Genomic DNA, 22,381 nt, shown 5'->3' with positions numbered 1-22,381 from the left:
CAAGTTATTTTTCTTGTGAAGGAAGTCTTTTCGCAGCGAATATCCAGATAATGCGGATAGTGTCGTTGATTTTGTAAATTTACAAGCTCTAAAATTAATTTATACATGTGCTTACATTTATAAACAAGCGAGATTTATGTTGAGAACAAGCATTTGTGTTCGCTTAAAAAATGGAACGTACGTTCGAAAGAATTCAACTGTAGCTATAAATTCGACCGAACACAAATAATAATACAAGCGGACTGGCCTAGTAAACTAGTAGTATTTGCGAGCAATATAGGACGAAAGCCACGCTTAAATCAGCTTCGAACCACAGCATTTTGGGACAAAGTTTCACTTTTACAAGACCCTGCGCTTAAGGAGTGGATCTAAATATTCGCATTTGAAGGCTAACATTAAACGAGAACGAATAAGCGATATAAATGTTCGCTCGGTGAGCCAGGTCTGCACTGTTTTGGCGGATAGAGGGTAGAGCTGCAGCTAGTCGATGAAAACGGGATTTTTTAAGGCAATCAATATTTGTTCTTATACATTTAAGTGTTAGCTTTATGGATGTAGTGAAGTGGAATTAAAACAAAAGCGCGCTAAACAAGCATATATTGTGATTTAAGTTATTTAAGCATTTACAAATTGACCGCGCCGACGCACTACAATATATCTACCACTGAAACACGACGCGTCCGTCCAAGTGTTGACTTCAAATCGATAGCAGTTTAACCGGTTACGACGACTGAGCTCCCGACGCCGTCAACTTTCAAGGATTCCAGAGAAATCATCATGGATTGGCGCCGACTTAAGTTCCCGATTTTCGCCATCGGCGCCCAGGTGGCGTTCCTGATTCTTTTCGGGGTGCTCGGGGAGTATGGTGACGACTCCAAGCCCATCCACCCGGGCACCAGTGAGGGCTCGCTGAAACTCTACCCATGTAAGTACCGCTGGGGTCGTATTTTGTGGTCCTGATTAGCAAAAATAACAGTGGATTCTGCAAGTGAAAGATCAACTCAGACTCCACCGACTACGTCTAATTACTTGGAGTTTGAGACTGTCACTGTTCCATGCATAATATGTATACAGAGTAGAGAATTATACATTGCACCTTATCAGTTTGCGTAGATTTTAGAGACCATTGGCTTTTTTCGTGTACCTTCCACGAACTTAATATAACGCATATAAAGGCTTTTGAATACCGGTTATTCTTGTTTGGTATTTATTTGATATCCTGTTGTTTTTGGTGTGTCTCTTTATTGACGCATTTGTTTGTTTCAAGAGCTCCCTACAATCTATCTTTGTATAAACATTGACACGTATATGACCTTTTTCAGAAATGTATATGTGGTTATGCATAGTATACAAATAAATGCCATACTTGGTGCATAGTGAATGATGAATAATATACTAGTATACGACTTGAAAAAAGTTCACAAAACTGAAAGGAAACTGCAGTACCGAATATAGAAGTGGTGAAAGGATAAAACAGAGCAAATCTATTTATGGAAGAGCTTTATTGAAGTGAAGTCTATTGCTGCTGTTGATGTTAACGTGGATTTCTGTTTGATCTATAATATTATAATTATGAATTTAACGACTGCATGTTTACTTCCTGGTAATGTGCATAGGGCCACATTTTGACAAACGATTATTCAATGGCATTGCATATTGGAACATTTGAAAGTTGACTTACTATAGATATACTCGCAGTTAAAGTTATTTTTAGCTATATGTGATCCTTATAATGCTTTTCTTTGGAAAAATATAATCCCACAACATCGCTTTAATCTTTACATCTGTTACACACAAAAATGTGTCAGCTGTGTCTTTGTCAAGGCCAATAGATCCAAAGCACGTCTGTGTGTTTGATTAATAAATCACGGTTAATGTGTTTTTTTTAGTACCAGTGTTGCAACAATCTTACTAAGAAGAACACAACATGAAGATTTTTGTGAAATTAAAAGTATGCAAAAAATTATGAAGAAACAAAAACCCAAGCAGATATATAGAGCTGTTTTCACTCAAATCCAACTACAAAATTGATGAATTCTTGAATCACCAACTTTACTTCGATATATGATTTCAACATTGCTGTAATTTCGCTAACAGCTGGCATTTCTGCACCAAATACAATTGTTATGGACTCAACTCTCCATAACTTTTTGTTACGCATCACTTTTCACTGAAGTATTATGACCGTTAAACGACCTCTCCTCGTTACAGTGTACACAATTTAAACAGGACAAACAGACTGCTTAATTGCAAGACCACACGCAAACGGTCAGCAGACATACAACTACTTCAACTACAGTTGTTTGCTAAAAATGTGCATACATATCGCACGAAAACAGATCTACATGTGTGTGTTAACATATTTAATTAATCTTCCATATCATAAAAACTAACGATACATGCACCAATCGCAAACTAAAAAATGCAAATTTTCAAACTCTTCAAATATTTAAATTCCGAATTACCATATAAAAGGTACGTGATTTTGCTCAATATCATAATACAAACTCACAATTTACATTGGTGTGCTGAGAAATTGTACGCGTCGCATGCGAAACCTGATAACCCGGTAGTTAAGGGGCATTGAATTAAAACTTTACCCGTGAATTCAATACTTGCAGATGTAAGATATAAACCATTACAATGAACACTTTTGTATATACCACCCTTGTATGATTAAGCATTTCGCGTTGAATATAGAATGCTTGTATTGATAGCTACATCATACATAGTCGTTTGTATGAACTATCATAGAATTAAAAAAAGTTGTCGGAATATTTTTGTTTTGTTAAAATTAGAGTCATACATGATTGATAACGTTCATTTCCCATCACTAAAAACGTTTTACCGCATATAATCCCGATGTAAGTGTGTGCCTTTGTCTGCCTATTTTCCCAATGGCTGTTCGTATTTAAGTCCGTCTATAATCCGAATGCGTGTTTGTTCTTAAGTCAGTGTACGAGACACAACAATGTCTTATCGTCCGTTGATCCGTCAATCACCTCATGTCTCGGTTTGTCCATATCAACTGTACGTCAATCCGCGCGTCAATTCACAGCAGCCCTATGATATTTGTCGTCGAAATGCCATTAACATTATTCAGCTCATACGTCTATTAATATCATAATGTGAGTCCGTACGTCTATTAATATCCCAATGTGAGTCCGTGCGTCTATAAATATCCCCATGTGAGTCCGTACGTCTATTAATATACCAATGTGAGTCCGTGCGTCTATTAATATCCCATGTGAGTCCGTACGTCTATTATATCCCAAATGTAGTCCGTACGTTTTAATATCCAAAATGTGAGTCCGTACGTCTATTAATATCCCAATGTGAGTCCGTACGTCTTTTAATATCCAAATGTGAGTCCGTACGTCTATTAACATCCCAATGTGAGTCCGTACGTCTTTTAATATCCAAATGTGAGTCCGTACGTCTATTAACATCCCAGTGTGAGTTCGTACGTCTATAAATATCCCAATGTGAGTCCGTACGTCTATTAATATCATAATGTGAGTCCGTACGTCTATAAATATCCCAATGTGAGTCCGTACGTCTATAAATATCCCAATGTGAGTCCGTACGTCGATGAATATCCCAATGTGAGTCCGTACGTCTTTTAATATCACAATGTGAGTCCTTACGTTAGTTAATACCCCAATGTGATTCCGTACATCTTTTAATATCCCAATGTGAGCCCGTACGTCTTTAAATATCTTATTTATATTTTAGTCGCGCCGTTCTCGTTTCTATCATTTTAATGCAGGCATTTGAACTCATAATAATTGTCAGAATATTATGTGCATTTAGTTTTAATCGACCACCAACACTCCTTGTCTGAAAGCTTTTTTGTGTTATTTATATGCAAATTTATCTCTTGAAAACACAATATACTTGTATTACAATTTAGTGTGTATGTAAGAAATTACTTTGATGTCAACAGATACATAGAATAACTTAACATAAAATAGCTTATATTTTCTTTATTAATTCATAAATAAACACACTGACCGAATTGAATAGCATCATTTATAAGTGTCATATGGCCCCAGAAATGGGTCTATCAGGCTTATGTATTGGAGTTTTCTACTGTACCGGTCTATGCGGGCTATACATTCTTATCCGCTATGGTCGTTGTATTCTATTTATCAGTCAAAAATACACCTATAATTATCAAAGATTTATCCCCGCTGTATCGGATTGTATAGACCAAATTTGCATTTAACTCTTCCAGTGCTGGAACCGAATTTTGAAGGCCTTTGCAAACAGTTTGGATCCTGATGAGACGCCACAGAACGTGGCGTCTCATCAGGATCCAAACTGTTTGCTCTTCTGATATTATTCTTTGAAAAAAAATCGAAGAAAATGCTTATTTTCGAAATTCAGCAGACAACATTTTAGCAGACGAAAAGTTTCCAATCATGCAAAGGGTTAACGCTTACCATGTTTTGATTTGTCGTTTAATTTATAATCATCGCGCAGGAGTAAACAAGTTTTTTGGGACAGTCTTATCTTACACTTTTGAAAAAGTACGCTAATATGATCAGGCAACGTGTTGACGGGTTTCAATAGCATTCTAAAAGGTGTATCAGTAAACATGATTATCTCGCGTCCAACTTATTTTTTTCGTTAGAATTCTACGTTAATCTCTAACTGATAAAGCGTGCCTGCTCTCGCATAATTAATCCTGTAGTTAAATAAAGTCACCTGTCAAGTATTTGGTAAACGACTGCGGTACAGGAAATTAACATGAAAACTCCTGTTACACCCCCTTTTCGAATGACCCGGCATGAGAAAACAATTCTACACACTAGATACCAAAATAATATAAAGTAAGTGTATTCACAAAATACTCCTTAATATCAACAGTATAGTAGTACAAATATTCATACATGAAACGCATGTTCAGCATCATGTTCAGTTAAAATAATGAAAAGTAAGCTAGTTGCAATAATCCAACTTCTAGCCATTCGGGTCGCTGGTAGTTACAACTGATAACATATTTTTTCATGTAAAGTCGTCGCCTGGAAACCAGGCGGCACTTTAATCGTCAATATCAGCAACATTTACTATTTTCTGGAATATATGAACACAAACAGATCATAAATATATAACTAATGCGCAAATTTAAAACAACTTATATGATATGCTCGCATAATAAAGATATTAATCCTAAGTTTCAAACACGTCAACGGTTCATGAAAATGTTAAAGTTTGGCGTTTGGTTTGATCACGTTTTTTTCTTAGTAAGTTTTTGTTTTGAGTATTTTTCCACTAATGACATGCAAGTTGATGGTAACAGGTAATGTGTTATTTACGATGTATTAGGTCGATTGAACTCGATTAGATAGACATATACATGTGAGATATTATTTTTTGCATGAAAAAAGACTTATCAGTAAAACGTTGAACTGTATGTATGTACATGTACTCATAAAAGCTAAAAGCATTGAGAAAAAAAACTACAAAGTTAGCATACGGTTACTTATTAAATCATACTTGACTTTTGGCACACCGGAACGAGGGCAAGGGGCATACAATTAAACAATAGGAAGAGTGCAATCATTTAATGACTTACTGACAATTATAAAATGCTCACAAAATCTATGCTGAAAGGATAAACAATGGCGTAATGCCAAAGACACTGCCCTTTGGGTTTTTTAATTAGGTCGCAATAACAACTAAACTCTTTTTTAGCAACTTTTAAAAAGATTCCCACATTGAGAACTAAATGCAATGCCATGCAGAAATCTATAGTTTAACATAATTTTATGTTTATTTTTTGTCAATTCAAACTTAATTTAGCTGATATGATCGATCAATAAAAACATTTATTGCACATTTAAAAGATGATTTAATGACTATGATCGATTCCATCACAAATGATCGAAAACTCAACCTAATATTCCGAAAAAAAAAATAGGATCAGCATAAAAAATATGATCGATCGGATTAATTGAAACATACAACGTTTTCGTTTATGCCCTTAAGAAAAACTTAACCGACTCAATTTTCTTTAATATGACTTGTCAATTTCCGCAGTACATTTCATTTCGTGCTCTTTGATCACGATTAAGAAGTCATTAAACTTGCAAAGGTATTTGTCGACCACTTTACTTTCATATCAGGCACAACAACGAATCATATCATCTTTAACTTGAACATTGGCGTACAGTTTTCAGCACCTTGAACACGTTACAATAAGAAGAATTAACGACACGAACCGTAATTGTTCATTCAATGTTTAAAGATGTATTGCCATCGGTTCTTGGGCTGAGCAAAAGTACTTTAATACATTCGAATTGAAGAGATTTAAAACAAAACCACATGTATTATAAAGGAGTACAGAGCATTAGGGTCATTACTTTTTCTTCCAGGACACATCGTTGATTGCATTCTCATCTCATGAAGCCATAGACTCAGATTTTTGCTGGTAATACCGTGTATTTAATAAAAGTAAATTATGGATAGCATACTTAAAAAATACAAAATAATCTGATATCAGTTCGCGTAACCCATCTTGCTTACATCATTATAAATATTCGTAATGAATCAGCTCGATGAATAAAACTGTCGGCTGGAACAGTATTTACGTGTCAAATGTCAGTGATTCATTACTAATGTCGTTTAACATGTGTATATGAAGTCGTACACGTATACAAATATTGTAATGACGAAATTTCGATATATCCAGTGTCGGTTTTAAAGTTGTACTTTCATTTCATGATCGCCTATACAACTTCTCGCTAGTTTTTTTTTCCGAAACGGTTAGTATTTTGAACGATAAAATTGACACATTATAAGGAAATATATTTTTTTAATATTCAATCTTGCAAATAATTATTGTATTAAAAAAACGATGAAAGTCTATGCCTCATTAGCTCTTGTTCATACCAACTGGTGTATGCTTAAACCTCGTTTATTTTTATCACTGAAATGCATCGTTTTGGTGGTTTGTACTGTACCATAACATTTAAATGTGATATGGTGATATATCATAGTACACTCACTGAGAAGTGAAGCTATATTCATGGATACGTTACACTACAAACCCGTATTTAATTTTATTTGTACCCGGTATATGAGATATTTCAGTAGTGTATGTCTCTATCAATACATTAGATGCAGGATGTATATATTATTTTGAAAAAAAAACACACAACAACAACAACATAGCCGAACAATCCGATAGTGAAAATACATTACCGAGTTATAAGAAGTGTTAAACTCAAAGTTTTCATGTTTTTCATATTTTCAACACAGTGAACCATTGGTTATCGGGATTCAGAATTCATTGAGTCGCGTTCTGAGAAAGTCTGGCAATAAACGTGTGATTGAAGTTTCGTCCCAGATAAGCCTGTGCATTCCAGACAGACTTATCCGGAACGACATTTTCCGCTGTAATGGTATTTTGTTGTCGAAGGAAGTCTTATTTTAGCGAGTTTCATTAATTTGATTTGCTTCACTTAAACTTTCTTTCAAAATTTCTCCAAGAATGAAGATATATCTAAAATGGGTCCACCAAATCAAGTTTAGTCGGAAAGTGTCATCCCTGATTAGCCTGTTCTGACTGCACAAGCTAATCTGCGAAGACACTTTGCTCACATGCACTTTACCCAGTTTTCCAAGATCGAGTCTCATACGTCTTCTGGAATTGGTTATGAGAGAGAATCCTGAATCCCTCTATAGAATATTCTCTAAACTGTAAGTTGCTATAGGTAAATGGCTGAGGTTCGTTTTTCACATGACACGTTCATTGTGTATTTGCAGTTTTTAATGGTGTTATTATTTTGAAATGTAATAGACAAGTGCTTGACATTTGTCCGCGAGGTATACACGGCATTTACTTCTCTTCATGAATATAATATTATGGGATATATTTGATACATAGAAGGCACTAACATTTAACGATTTCTATTATGTGCACAATACATAAAAAAATGTTCTCTCAGATAGTCGCGATGATATTTACATTTTGTTGCAAACACGCCATTCCCATAATATATATTGTATATACTAATCAATTTCCATAACATACTCTAATTTCCACGACACACGCCGCAGATTTCAGTGACGAGCTCGCAGCATTACCTTACATTTTCAACTTGCACAACTTGCATGCAGACATAACATTTTCACCTAATACTTGCAGATTTCCAAAACGTACACACGCCATTTCCATCACATACTTAAAGATTGCTGTGATGCAAACATGCCATGTTCACCACACACTACCACGTTTCACACATGCCATTCGCTCATATACGTGCAGATATGCCCAAACTTCATTTCCACCATATACTTGCATACTTCCACGGTATACCATCATATGCCTGCAGATTCCATGACGCGTGTTAGTCATTGCCATTATAAACTTGCCGATTTCCACGACGCATCCACAATATTTCCGCCATATGCCCGCGGATTTCGACGATCCACCCACGATATTTGCACCATATATTTTCAGATTTCCAGGATGTACACGTGATGATATTCGTCGGTTTCGGTTTCCTGATGACGTTCCTCAAGCGTTACGGTTTCTCGGCGGTCTCCGTAAATCTGCTCGTGGCGGCCTTCGTTCTGCAGTGGGCCTTCATCGTGCGGGGCATCATACACATGGTGGCCATGGGGCACGTCAAGTTTGCCATATACCTCGGCGAGTTAGTCTCTTTCAACATCATCATTAAAATAACAATATCATTACTACTACTACTACTACTACTACTACTACTACTACTACTACTACTACTACTACTACTACTACTACTACCACTACTACTACTACTTCTACTACTACTACTACTACTACTACTACTACTACTACTACTACTACTACTACTACTACTACTACTTCTACTTCTACTACTACTATTACTACTACTTCTACTACTGCTACTTCTACTACTACTACTACTACTACTACTACTACTACTACTACTACTACTACTACTACTACTACTACTAGTACTACTACTACTACTACTACTACTACTACTACTACTACTACTACTACTACTACTACAACAACTACTACTACTACTACTACTACTACTTCTACTACTACTACTACTACTAGTCATCATCATCATCAGCAGCAGCATCAGAATCATCATCATCATTATCACTGTCGTCGTCGTCGTAAAAAAACATTTTTCTCTTTTTATTATCCCTTCGACTCAATCTCGCCATTGTCATCACAAGCATCTAAATCAGTATACAAATCTTTGAATGCCGTTGGCATGATTTTATCGCATTATCCCTCAGGAAATATAAACAACACAGAAAATTCTCATTACATGTACATTTAAAGAGTACACCTCTTTGATTATTATTTTTTCTCCCAGGATGTTGTCAGCAGACTTTGCCGCCGCCACTGTGCTGATCTCGTTCGGGGCCGTGCTGGGCAAGGCCAGTCCCCTGCAGCTCCTTATCATGGCACTCGTGGAGGTGGTGTTCGCGCAGATCAACGAGTTTATCGGGCTCTACATGTTCAGTGTAAGTGGGAGACTTTTGTTTGGGAGTAGTTGCGTGGCTGCAAGTGATACACGCTGCTGTTTGATGGTCTTTGTATTTTTCAAAGCACGATTTGCGCACAACGCATTGTGTGAATTATACTTATCGAAGATATTACCAATAGCACGATAAAAATACAATAAAAATACTACTGCAATCCACACAGGCTAATCATGGACAACACTTTCCGCCTTAACTGAATTCTTTAGGAAGAGACTTCCTTCAAACGAAAAATTCTATAAACGCGGAAAGTGTCGTCCCTTTGCGGACTGCACAAGATTATCTGGGATGGCACTTAACACACATGCATCAAGCCAAGTTTTCATAAAACGAGTCTTATATCATGTGATGTCACTTACATCCTTCGGAGGAACACATAAATAAATAGATTTGCCTACGGTGACACTTCTTGTTTCTTAAGGTCGACCGGCTTGGAACACACCGGCGAATGGGTGGGGCTCCAATAAAGGCGCCCGAATCCACTAACAACACAAGTCTAATCCTTTCTGATTAGTTGCTTTATCATATTTAATAAAAACCTGTGCAACCTTCATATAATTGGACGTTTAATCTATGGTTTGATGTCAAATCTGAAATATAAAAATACATAATAATACCGTAAATTAAAACCATAAACAATAAAACGAAAATCGTTGTTTCGCAGTTTTATATTTCTGACACAAATTGTCTGCTTCGAAAAGTGGCATGATATATATTGCTTTACACATGTTCGTCGATTGTTCGGTCGGTCGCTATAACACCTTTTTTACGCACAGTATGTCGATAATGCATTTCATAGCTTCTTGGGAGGAAAACACGTGTTTAATTGCTATTTAGGTCAATATTATGTTGATTTCTTACTTCGAAAAAGAAACATCTGACTATTGATAACCGTTCTTTCTTGCCGATGCAGATTGATTTTACCATTTTATTTTATTTAAAACTAAATCGATAATTATGCGTGAATAGACATATACATTGCTATCAAAGTAAGCTACCCCATATCAATGTCACAATAACACACCAAGTGGCGGAAAACACAATGACTTGCATAATCCATTCGAGAACCTCGCGTCTTTTCTATTAAGCAGGAGAAGTGATTATCATAAAATGAATTCTTCACTTAGATATTAATCTTGTTAACAATGCATTTCTTAACGAATAGACCATCAGCAATAAATTCCCACTGTTTCATTCAAAATATATCACACCAAAGCGATATCATTATATTTCATGGTTGACCTATTTCCCGTATATCGTTGACCTATTTCCCGTATAGTATCGCTGGTATGGACATATATCAAGAAAATTTAGGGTTTGCCTAATACATCATTCACTGACATTTGCATAAACACGTTACATGTTACCTGTTACTACATTTTACCCACTAAATTTTTGATATTATCTTACTTTAAAGTTCACTTGAGGAGAGTAGTCATGATTCGAAAAATACAACTTGTTACACAATGTAACATTTCAACAATCGAAATTCATCTTAAAAAATGTCCCCTTTAACATTACTTCATATGTATTGTATGGAAAGCCAAAGGGGACCCCCGCTAAAATACATATACTTATATAGTAAATATCGGGATTTTCATTTTTCGCGGAACTTTCACTTTCCGCGAAAAACCAAGGCCTGCATAGCCATAAAATACTACATACAAATCGAAATCTAAAAAGCGCGGAACTTTAATATATTTTCCGTCGGAACAATTATCTTTCAACCCCGTAGAGAAAGCGGGCTCAAATAATCGCGCGGAACCTTAATATTATCTACTCTGTACAAATAGTAGTGTATAAAATCGCGCGGACCTAATCCACAAAGCGCGGAACACAAATATCTTCCGCGAAAATTAAGCGTTGAATTACTGTACAAATCTCGGGTTGCTATGTAAATTGCGGGTTGCTAATGAAAAATCGCGCGGAAGATTCATTACTCCGCGCGATTTTCAATAGCATTGAATTACTGCACGAAATTCGGGTTGCTATGTGGTTACGCGATAAAATTTGATTGGTTCCGACACCTAGAAAGAACCAATCAAAACTCGCGTCTTATCCAGCATTCATGCAGTCATCATGATGACGGTTGTTTCACATTAACACAAAACCTTTTAAGGGCGAAAGAGTGATCAATTTTGATGACATTAGCAATGAGGTTAGTATTTAACATACATGTATTATGCATTTTAATGCAAAAACAGCCCAAGAGTATCGAGTGTTGTTTTCACGGTTTGTCTATATGCAAACGTCTCTGATAAATCATAAACACCCGCATAAACACGTCATAATCATATGTCGTCAAATAATGAAATATAGTGTTTGTGTGTAAGAAACATCTTCCCTTAAGCTCAGTTAGTAGAGAGCCAAGTTATTGTTATGGTAGTCGTATGCTCTAGTCCAGCACCGTATACATCTTCAATTATAAAGAAAAAGAACAAGGCTTTACAGGCAATTCATCCCAAAGGCAACTCGTACCTTGGTCAACTCGTACCCATTTTTAGTTCGGCGTTTTCGGAGAAAACCCGAGGTATTGTCATAGCCAGCTCGTCGTTCGCCGTAGGCGTCGTGCTAAAACCTTAGCATTTGCTCTAAAATCAAAGTGCTCCACCTACAACTTTGAAATTTCATATGAAGATGCACCTTGATGAGTTCTACACGCCACACCCATTTTTGGGTCACTAGGTCAAAGTCACTGTGACCTCTAATATAAAACTTTAACATAGGCTCTAAAATCAAAGTGCTTCCACCTACAACTTTGAAACATCATATGTAGATGCACCTTGATGAGTTCTACACGCCACACCCATTTTTGGGTCACTAGGTCAAAGGTCAAGGTCACTGTGACCTCTACTATACAACTTTAACATTGGCTCTAAAATCAAAGTGCTTCCACCTACAACTTTGAAACTTCATATGTAGATGCATGTTGATTTGTTCTACACTCCACACCCATTTTGGGGTCACTAGGTCAAGGTCATTGTGACCTCTAAAAAAAAAAATCTGACAAGCACCTGTAGCCGAGCATGGCAGCCGTTATGCGGTGCTCTTGTTGTCAACTCGTACCTCATTCAAACTATTCAACTTGTTTCATTTGTCTTATTTTGTCACAATTGTCAAATTCTTGAAAGACATCAACCACAAGTGTCAATTTTCATCAACACTTTCGCTGCTTATACATATCTGCAGCAGACAACTTGCGTGAGCAATGCTTAGATAATTTAAGTGGAAACATCAAGAGGAAAATAAAAATTGTCTCTATGAGTTTGACTTATAAGCTTACCATCCTACACCTATTTCTGTATATCGGGTATGGGTTTCGTTCGGGTAGGTACAAGTTGACTAAAAAACAGGTACGAGTTGACCACAATGGGTAGGTGTTTACCACGGAACAATTTGACCAGCATGCAGAACAAGATTATTGATTATTATATTTAACTGTCACACAAATCTGAAAGATAACACAATGTATTACAAACACAATGACTGTCAAGACATTCTAAACTCTTACAGTTAACATATAACAGGTGTACACATCTGATATACTGACCAAATTAAATAACTCAAGATTCACACCAGATACGACACAGTTTCAAAACTCAACATTTTGTCTGCATGGCACGCCAATTTAGTCCAAAAAATTTGATTTAACCAGTGAATTCTGAGCTATATTTCTTAAAGCAGAATGCACATTATGTCTAAAAAGTGTTTTTCGGCTAATTTCTGTTATGAACTATCTTCACACAAAGCATCTGGTAAACCTTAAGATATCAATAGCAGAATGCAAATAATGAGTATAATGTTCTGTATTGTAGAAGAAATACATGTAGTAAAATAATATGATAGTATGAAACATGGTGTTTGTATTTTATAGCTGTAGCACTGTTCCCAACTTGAACATCATCTTCTGTGTACATATCTGAGGCAGAGCCAGCTTGCCCATCTGACCTCTGTTGTGGACAACCGAGTAAGAGCCAGCTTGCATGTCATCTGTTGTGGACATCCGTGTTAGAGCCAGCTTGCACGTCCTCTATTGTGGACATCAGTGTTAGTGCTAGCTTGCATGTCATCTGTTGTGAACATCCGTGTAAGAGCCAGCTTGCACGTCATCTCTTTTGGACATCAGTGTTAGAGCCAGCTTACACATCCTCTGTTGTGGACATCCGTGTAAGTGCTAGCTTGCACGTAATCTGTTGTGGACATCTGTGTTAGAGCCAGCTTGCACGTCATATGTTTAGGACATCAGTCAGAGATAGCTTGCATGTTATATACTTGTGGACATTAGTCAGAGCCAGCAAGGACAATCTCTGTTGTGGATATCTGTCTTAGAGCTTGCACGTCATCGGTTGTTCACATCCTTGTAATAACCAGCTTGCACATCAACTGATGTGGAAATCTGAGTCAGAGCCAGCTTGCACATCATCCGTTGTGGACATCTCTTTATGATTCTACTCTTTGCTTAGATTGACACTGTGACTTTAGTGTAATATGTTACAACCTTAAGCTATTCCTATTGTTGAATAAAAATATTGTGTCATTAAAATATATTTTGTTGGATAATTTGTATGTTGAGTTGTATTGTTTGGTCATTGCAAAGTATCAAGTTATTTTAAGACAAGAAAAAGCTCATCTTTCATCATGTATTTATATTAAAATTCTTGAATGTTAGTGAAGGTACAGTTCATATAATTAAAAGCAATTTTAATATGATTGCTTGTGTTTTATTGCACAGTGAATACCATCTTGTCTTTATGCTGACATATAGAACGGAAAAATAGTAAACTGTCGTTTTTATATGCAATGGGATTGTATATGAAGACTTGCATGTTCAGATGAAAAAATTGCCATAATTTTTCTCTTTATATTTTATTCCTGCTAAATGGTTGATGCAATAAAGTTAAGTCTTTAATGACTTGTGTTTCTTGTAATATTATTTGTAAGCAAATTTGGCTGTAGTATTAGATGCATGCTGTACAAGATACTGTAGATCAACATTATATTGTATGAGTATGAATAGATAATTCAAGGTGCACAGCCATTAATTTTGCCCTCCACCATCTCCGATTTTGGTTAGACAGTTGCAAGTTACTTGCATTAGTATGAAGTCTTAAAATAACTTAAGTATAATTGCTGTTGTGTTATTATTAACCTTTTCCTGCTCTGAGGAAATTTTAAATTTTCTACATGCAAACATCATAAAACCAGAACAGCCTGCAAGTAACTCACAATCTGTTCAGGTTTTATGCTGTTTGCTGCTCATCAGTATCCATGGGTTGGAAACAAAGCCTTTAAAACTTTAATATAGTAAGAAAGGTCTTAAATTAAATTTATTCTCGAATGTGTCTTAGTGCGTTTTTGAGTGGTACAGGGTTAAATGTCTCATTTTGTTTTTGATTATCTTTGGTTTATTGAACATATATGAGCCTTGCTCTGTGAAATAGGGGTTTTATGCATGTGCGTTTAGTATCCTCCCTGATTAGCCTGTGCGGTCTGCCCAGGCTAATCTGGAGTGCACATGCATTAAACCCCTTTTTCACAGAGCGAGGCTCATATCTATTAGACAGTGCATTCAAATAATACAATTTAAATCTGAATATTTTATTTAGTTGCAATACTCAAAGACCTATCAATATTGATAGGTCTTTGCAATACTTTAAAGCTTACTATGTTTGCAGTTTTAGTGAAAACACAAACTTTTAATCAAAGAAGCATATAATGTGTATTACTCATTTAATCAACTTCCACTTTATTCCATACACGTGTTCGACTCTGTGACATTATGTTCTGTCAAAGCTTTTTATTGCAAATTTATTAAACATAAATTGGTAACCTTGGGTATCCAAAAGGAATCCAAATTTTACTAGCCATAGACTTTCCAAAATGCAATTGTTTCTGAGAAGTATTTTTCTCTAGAAGGTGGCAAAACTCCTAAGCAATTCCTTTTTGGGCTAATGGTAGGGCTTATTCGTGTAACACCCATTGACAAATTATTAAATATACATTGAAAGGTCATTGTTCACAAAACAGATCATGATATAACATGATGCAGCATTTTGTACTATATCAAATTAAATGTTGCTGAAAACAGTAGAATATTCAAATTATGGACATTTTATTCTGTTAATAATGCTATCTTTCTAACATTACAAATCAATAAAGCATGCTTAACAATAGCAGAACTCTTTTGACTTTTAATTATCTTTTCCAGTCTTTAAATCTTTACAAAATTCATTGTCCCACTAACACCATCTTAAAAACAGGTTATGGCTTCCAATTGTTAATCAACTATAAAGCATGAACAAAGGCACAAATATCGCAGTATCTTTTGCAAATGATACAAATGTCCATGGCCTCGATACTGAACAAAAAGCAAGATTTCTTGTCAGGCGGTAAGCTGAATCCTCGAGAACATTCGAAAAATGTCCATTTAATGCGCCACTGGGCCGTTCCTATTTAAATGGGCATCATGCACAGAACTTGGCCATCCAGGTCATATGTCCAAACATTTCAAGTAACTGTCACAGACTGCTTGAAGAACTAAACTGCTGATAAACAAGGACCTATGCTCAGATGTTGAAGCAGGACATGCACTGTGGGTTCCATCAACAGTCCAATCATTCTACATCATTCAGGAAATTCATAGGCAATGATCTTCAGCTCATGACGAGATTCTGGAAATCTGAAGTACTGCTCCATCATTGCTGACAAGACTCTACATGTTGAAATGACTGTGTAATGTTGAGTCCCTGAAATACAAAAGTAAAATTTATGCTAGAGTTTAGCCATATTAATTATGCTTGATTGCATTGAAAGCTTTATGCTTATTAAGACATTCTAGAGTCCGTTTTCTGGGAGTAATCAGTACTTTGTATATATGAAGATAAAGAGACCGCTAATAAACAGGGTTGAACCCAAAATGTTCCCGTCACTAGGTGAACACCATATCCACTACGCCAGCCTGACAAAGTAAATGAAGTGAAGCTTCTAAGTTATGTCTCATTTGATTGTTAACAAGAGCACCGCCCTGCGGGTTCAGACCTCTCATCTATTTTTTTAAAGTTGAAGGGACCTATCTCAATACTTCAATCACAAAGGAGGGAGAGGTGGGGTGGAGAAGGGTGTATAGTGTGGTGGTGTGGTCATTTATTACACTATCTTCCAAAAATGAAAAGATGATAAAAATAAATATTTGTGTTTTTTAGCCATGTTTAAAAAAAAATGGGCAGGGGGTATAGTGTGAGGGTGTGGTCATTTATTAGATGATCTTTCAAAATGAAAAAAAAAGTACTTTTTTCTTTTTTTGGGGGGGGGGGGGCGTGGGGGATGGTTTGGGTGGAGTCTATTGTGGTATGTCAGATAAGAGTTGCTTTGTAACGCTTGTAAAGAAGTTATGGAAATTTTAGCAAAATTTAATAATTTCACCTTGAGAGTCATGGTCATTCAAAGGTCAAGGTAAAATTCAACTTGCCAGCTACAGTAACTTATGATAGCATGACAGTATTTGAAGTTTGAAAGCAATAGCCTTGATACTTGAGAAGTAAAGTAGATCAAAACACAAAATTTAACCATATATTCAAAGTTACTAAGTAAGAAAAGGACCATAATTCTGTCAAAATGACAACCAGAGTTATTCAACTTGTCCTGTACTGTCCCCTTATGATAATTTGCGAGTGTTCCAAGTATGAAAGCAATATCTATGATACTTTAGGAGTAAAGTGGACCAAAACACAAAACTTAAGCAAATTTTCCATTTTCTAAGAATAAAAAGGGCACATAATACTTTCAAAATGCCAGTCAGAGTTACATAACTTTGTCTGCACAGTCCCTTTATGATAGTAAGTGTTGCAAGTATGAAAGCAATAGCTTTGATACTGTAGGAATAAAGTGGACCTTAACACAAAACTTAACCAAATTTTCAATTTCTAAGTATAAAAAGGGCACATAATTCTGTCAAAATGCACGCCAGAGTTATCTAACTTTGCCTGCCAAGTCCCCTCATGGTAGTAAGTAAATAAGTTTTATACTTGATACTTTATGAGAAAAGTGGACCTAAACACAAAACTTAACCGGACGCCGACACCGACGCAGACGCCGACGCCAAGATGATGACAATATCTCTTTTTTTTTCAAAAAAAAAAGATGAGCTTATAAATAAAATGTTACATATTGCAAACTTGATTACACGATTTTTCATAAATACTCTTTCAGCTTTTTATTTATATATGAAGGCTAGGGTCACTTTCTGCGAGCCTTACAAAAAAACTAACCATATTTGCAATTGTCAAGACTCCTTCACATACAATTTACCTTTGCTTATTCCTATATCCTTTTGCCAACCAACATTGTGCGGTCACGTACCATACATGGTTCCACAGTTGTACAGAATTCCTACAAAATAAATGAAGTATACATTTACAATTCAAATTTCTTTTCAAAGAATGTGTAGGTAACTAAATTCCCAATACATTACTTTAATGTCATAAAATAAATTTCAAACAAGGGCTGTTTGTAAAACATGCATGCCCCCCATATGGATTGTCAATTGTTGTGGCAGCCATTGTGTGAATACGTTTTTTGGCACTGTGACCTTGACCTTTGACCTAGTGACCTGAAAGTCAATAGGGGTCATCTGCGAGTCATTATCTATGTACCTATGAAGTTTCATGATCCTAGGCATAAGTTCTTGAGTTATCATCCGGAAACCATTTTACTTTTTTGGGTCACCGTGACCTTGACCTTCGACTTAGTGACCTCAAAATCAATAGGGGTCATCTGCGAGTCATGATCAATGTACCTATGAAGTTTCATGATCCTAGGCATAAGCGTTCTTGAGTTATCATCGGGAAACCATTTTACTATTTAGGGTCACCGTGACCTTGACCTAGTGACCTGAAAATCAATAGGGGTCATCTTCGAGTCATGATCAATGTACCTATGAAGTTTCATGATCCTAGGCAAAATCGTTCTTGGGTTATCATCCGGAAACCATCTGGTGGACAGACATATGGACATTCGGACCGACATGTGCAAAACAATAAACCTGCTCTTCTTCGGAGGGGGGCATAAATATTTAACAGATATTTAACAAAAATTAACTTGATTCATCAAATTAATCAGTATCGAATAATAGACCAGTTTCACAATATGAACACCGATACTATTTTTATATATCAATCATATCACCTGACGCGTTGAATTGCAGAACAAGGCTGAACGTGGAACTGCATTTTCTTTTGCTATGCAAAATGCGTTGAATATCAAGATTTTAATGCGCACTGACACTGGTTACAAATAAGTCAAACATATGAATACAGACAACCATCACATGTCATGCTGTGTTAAGTAAAAAAATTGATAAGTAATTCAAATATAAAAATTATAACACCTAAATAATGATTCAAGGACATAAGTTATGTACTATTAGTGTATATTAATGAATTATATTTAATCTTTATAAATAACAATAGATGTGTTCATCAGAAACACAATGCCCACTACTGCGCCGCTTTTAATTATACATATATTTTTTTAACCTTTTACCTTGAAGGACGACCTTGACCTTGAACTTCCACCACTCAAAATGTGCAGCTTCATGAGATACACATGCATGCCAAATATCAAGTTGCTATCTTCCATGCTGCAAAAGTAATGGCCAACGTTAATTTTTTTCCGGACAGACGGACAGACTGACATACTGACTGACTGACGGACAGTTCAACTGCTATATGCCACCCTTCCAGGGGCATACAATTTCCAGTTACCCATAAGCATCAGAGTAAATGTGGTCTGAAGACTAAACATCGATTATTGCACAAATCGAAGTCATAAATTAGCAGTATACAATACTAAGTATTGTAAGACTACAATTTTCAAAGGTAGGATGTGTACAATTTCATGAATTATAGAACGTGTAAGAGTTGAATCAAGCATCAGACAAAGTCCTATCAAATAGAAGAAAATGACACAAATGTTTAGCATTAAATTTTTGAAATATTAAAAATATATAGGTATAAAGCACTTTATAATTATGATAAAACTGGCTAATATGTATACAGTATTTAGTTTCTGACAATCTTTTTGGACAGATGACTTTCAATGTTGACAATATCTTTTATGTTCAGTAAAAGCAACAAGTGAGTATTTTGCGTTAAATTATTCCAAGAAACGGCTACGCAATGCTACAACCATGAGACGCCATGGTCACATGGAGGTGTCATTAATTGTGTTAAATGACCAGATATCTACAACATGTGGTTTATGACATCACGTTGTTATTTAGTATTTGTCTGCACAGTATCTGATCATAAAGAGGTTATGGGTTTGTGCTGAATACAGGGGAATTTAAACGCAAGATCTATCAATAAATAAAATAATTGATTAATCGCCCAAATAATGCGCAAACAAAGAGTGTCAGATAATCCAATAAGTTTTAGACTGTCAATTTACACACACTAAGAATTGAAAGCCATACTTGGAGTGTCAGAGTTTGTGCAAAAAAAAAGAATACAAACAAGAATACAAACAAGTACTTTAATCAAGAAAATGTATTTCATATATTGGCACTTAAAATGGAAAGTATATATAAGTAATTAATGGCTATTTCTGACGAAGTCAACTTGTGTTGGCAATATCATTAAGTAGATCTAGCTGAATGTTCAAAAGCAGAGTGATATTGCGATGCACTATTAGAAATCTCTACACGTTCAGCCTCATTCTGGAATTCTGCAATCATTTGACTACCTGCTATATTGGCTTATTGTGAAAAGGGTCTATTCACTCATAAATACTTTAAAGAAGTAAGATTTTCCATCACTCTACAACTGTTGGGCTTTCTTAAAGGAAGTTTGGGAGTAAAATAAATCTACTCCAAGTTTTTATCACAAAAAACTTCCAACAAGTGGAGAATTAGCCGCATTTAGTGGATGATTTAGAAACATGATTAATTTAAATTAGATCTACATGTAATAGCTATTGAAAAGTTAAGTTATCCAGTTATTCTTGCTGCAATGTGGATAAGAATAATACAAACCAATAGCTGACAAACCTGATATCAGTGATATGTTGACCTTTGAAGTCGAAATTGAGACCTGAAATCTGTCTGTATAGAGAGGCACAATTTGTTTGGCATATCTTCAACCATTACTGGCAACACACACCTACAAAATTTATATATAAATTATATTAAAACATAAATTTATTAATAATTTTATTTATTAATTTATGACGAAATGTTTTAATCTAGGTCAGCTATAACGAAACTAAAAAAGGATTAAAAACAATACCTTATTTTAATTAATAGGTTGAAAACAAAAATAAATGTTTTAATATATTGACGTTCAACTGAACGAATACAAGACACAAGTACATTACATTACAATAAGTTATTATTTCAGTCGCATTCGGAGAAAACTGGGCTTAGTGCATGTGCGTAAAGTGTCATCCCAGATTAGCGTAAGCCTGTGCAGTCCGCACAGGCTAATCAGGGACGACACTTTCCGCATAAACTTCATTTTCGGTAAGGAGGGACTTCCTTGAAATTGAAAATACCATAAAAGCGGAAAGTGTAATCCCTGATTAGCATGTGCGGACTGCACAGGCTAATCTGCGACGACACTTTACGCACATGCATTAAGCCCAGTTTTCTCAGAACGCGGCTCATTTAATTAACAATTGTCAACATTATGCATATAATCGGATAGTTTTACACAATATTAAAAAAGTACAAATACAAACCTGGTAATACATGTAAATGATCGTATGCAATACAGTTATTGATCCCAATCTGATCTATTTCCGAATTATCTGCGAATCCATCGAGTAGAAACAATAACCATGCAATTCGCTCCGCCATCTTGAAACGTTATACTTACTGAACGCACTGATTGTGTTGCATTTGTTACAAAGTATCTGATTGGTTATTTCTAAGTATCGGATCCAATCAAATTTTTCGGGTAACTAGGGATTCTAACACCTAACAACCCGAGATTTGTACAGTAATTCAATGCTTAATTTTCGCGGACGATATTTGTGTTCCGCGCTTTTTGGATCTGGTATTTACTGGATTTTCTCTCTTTAATAGACTTCTTAAAATAGCATTCTACAATCTCCGCGCGATTTTAAACACTACTATTTGTACAGCGTAGATAAATAACGTTCCGCGCGATTAATTGAGCCCGCTTTTTCTACAGGGTTGAAAAATAATTGCTCCGACGGAAAATATATGAAAGTTCCGCGCTTTTTAGATTTCGATTTGTATGTAGTGTTTTATGGCCATGCTGGCATTGGTTTTTCGCGGAAAGTGAAAGTTCCGCGAAAAATGACAATCCCGATATTTGCTATATAAGTTTATGTTTTTTAGCGGGGGTCCCCTTTGGCTTTCCATAGTATTGCTACAACATATGCGGCACTGAGCATATTTATACGAAAGCTGTTTTACTTTCTTTTTGCCGCGATAAGCTATTGTACCGTTTAACACAGATTGTTGACTACGTGCGGTGTGGAACGACCGATTTTATGTAAATTCTTATAACGTCCGTATTGCCAACACAATTAATTAACCTGATTTTGTTATAAAACTATAAAGAGAACACCATTATCTTGCAGATTATTCAATTTACGTTCTGTAAACGAGAGACTGTTGCACCGGTAACTTAAATGACGATCATGTACGAAGAACATAAATTAAAAATGTTTACTGAAACGCGATTAATTGTTCCGCAATGCTTTTGCGGGTATGCAACATTATCATTTCTAAAGCAAAGTATAAATTCGCGCTTGCAGTTGCTAAAGCGAAAATTTTCTGAGTTTTGTTATAATTTAATACACCAATTTAATTAACGATAATATTACACCTGGTATTTACCTG

General features: G+C 35.7%; 1 protein-coding gene and 2 long non-coding RNA genes across 4 annotated transcripts in view; 2 read left to right on the top strand and 1 right to left on the bottom strand.

Annotated features, from left to right (window-relative positions):
- LOC127838457 (ammonium transporter Rh type A-like) overlaps positions 1 to 22,381 on the top strand; it is a 46,868-nt gene that overhangs the window by 9,127 nt on the left and 15,360 nt on the right. Inside the window, exons 1-3 of one of the 2 annotated variants that reach the window (XM_052366245.1) lie at positions 355 to 925; positions 8,471 to 8,663; positions 9,348 to 9,498. In XM_052366245.1, the coding sequence (XP_052222205.1) occupies positions 778 to 925; positions 8,471 to 8,663; positions 9,348 to 9,498 (492 nt within the window). In that variant the 5' untranslated portion in view covers positions 355 to 777. Of the gene's footprint in view, positions 1 to 354; positions 926 to 8,470; positions 8,664 to 9,347; positions 9,499 to 22,381 lie in introns of those variants that run through there. The other variant, XM_052366246.1, reaches the window with a different exon arrangement.
- Positions 11,233 to 14,425, top strand: LOC127838459 (uncharacterized). Its single transcript, XR_008029820.1, has 2 exons — positions 11,233 to 11,674; positions 13,391 to 14,425. It is a non-coding gene; the product is annotated as an uncharacterized LOC127838459 (long non-coding RNA).
- On the bottom strand, positions 15,612 to 21,637 carry LOC127838458 (uncharacterized). Its single transcript, XR_008029819.1, has 4 exons — positions 21,250 to 21,637; positions 20,561 to 20,672; positions 17,824 to 17,904; positions 15,612 to 16,262 (listed from the first exon to the last, which is right to left on the bottom strand). It is a non-coding gene; the product is annotated as an uncharacterized LOC127838458 (long non-coding RNA).

This window comes from Dreissena polymorpha, chromosome 7 (genome assembly GCF_020536995.1).
Source record: "Dreissena polymorpha isolate Duluth1 chromosome 7, UMN_Dpol_1.0, whole genome shotgun sequence".
Lineage (NCBI taxonomy): Eukaryota > Metazoa > Mollusca > Bivalvia > Myida > Dreissenidae > Dreissena > Dreissena polymorpha.
This window is presented reverse-complemented; position numbering and strand designations above follow the sequence as displayed.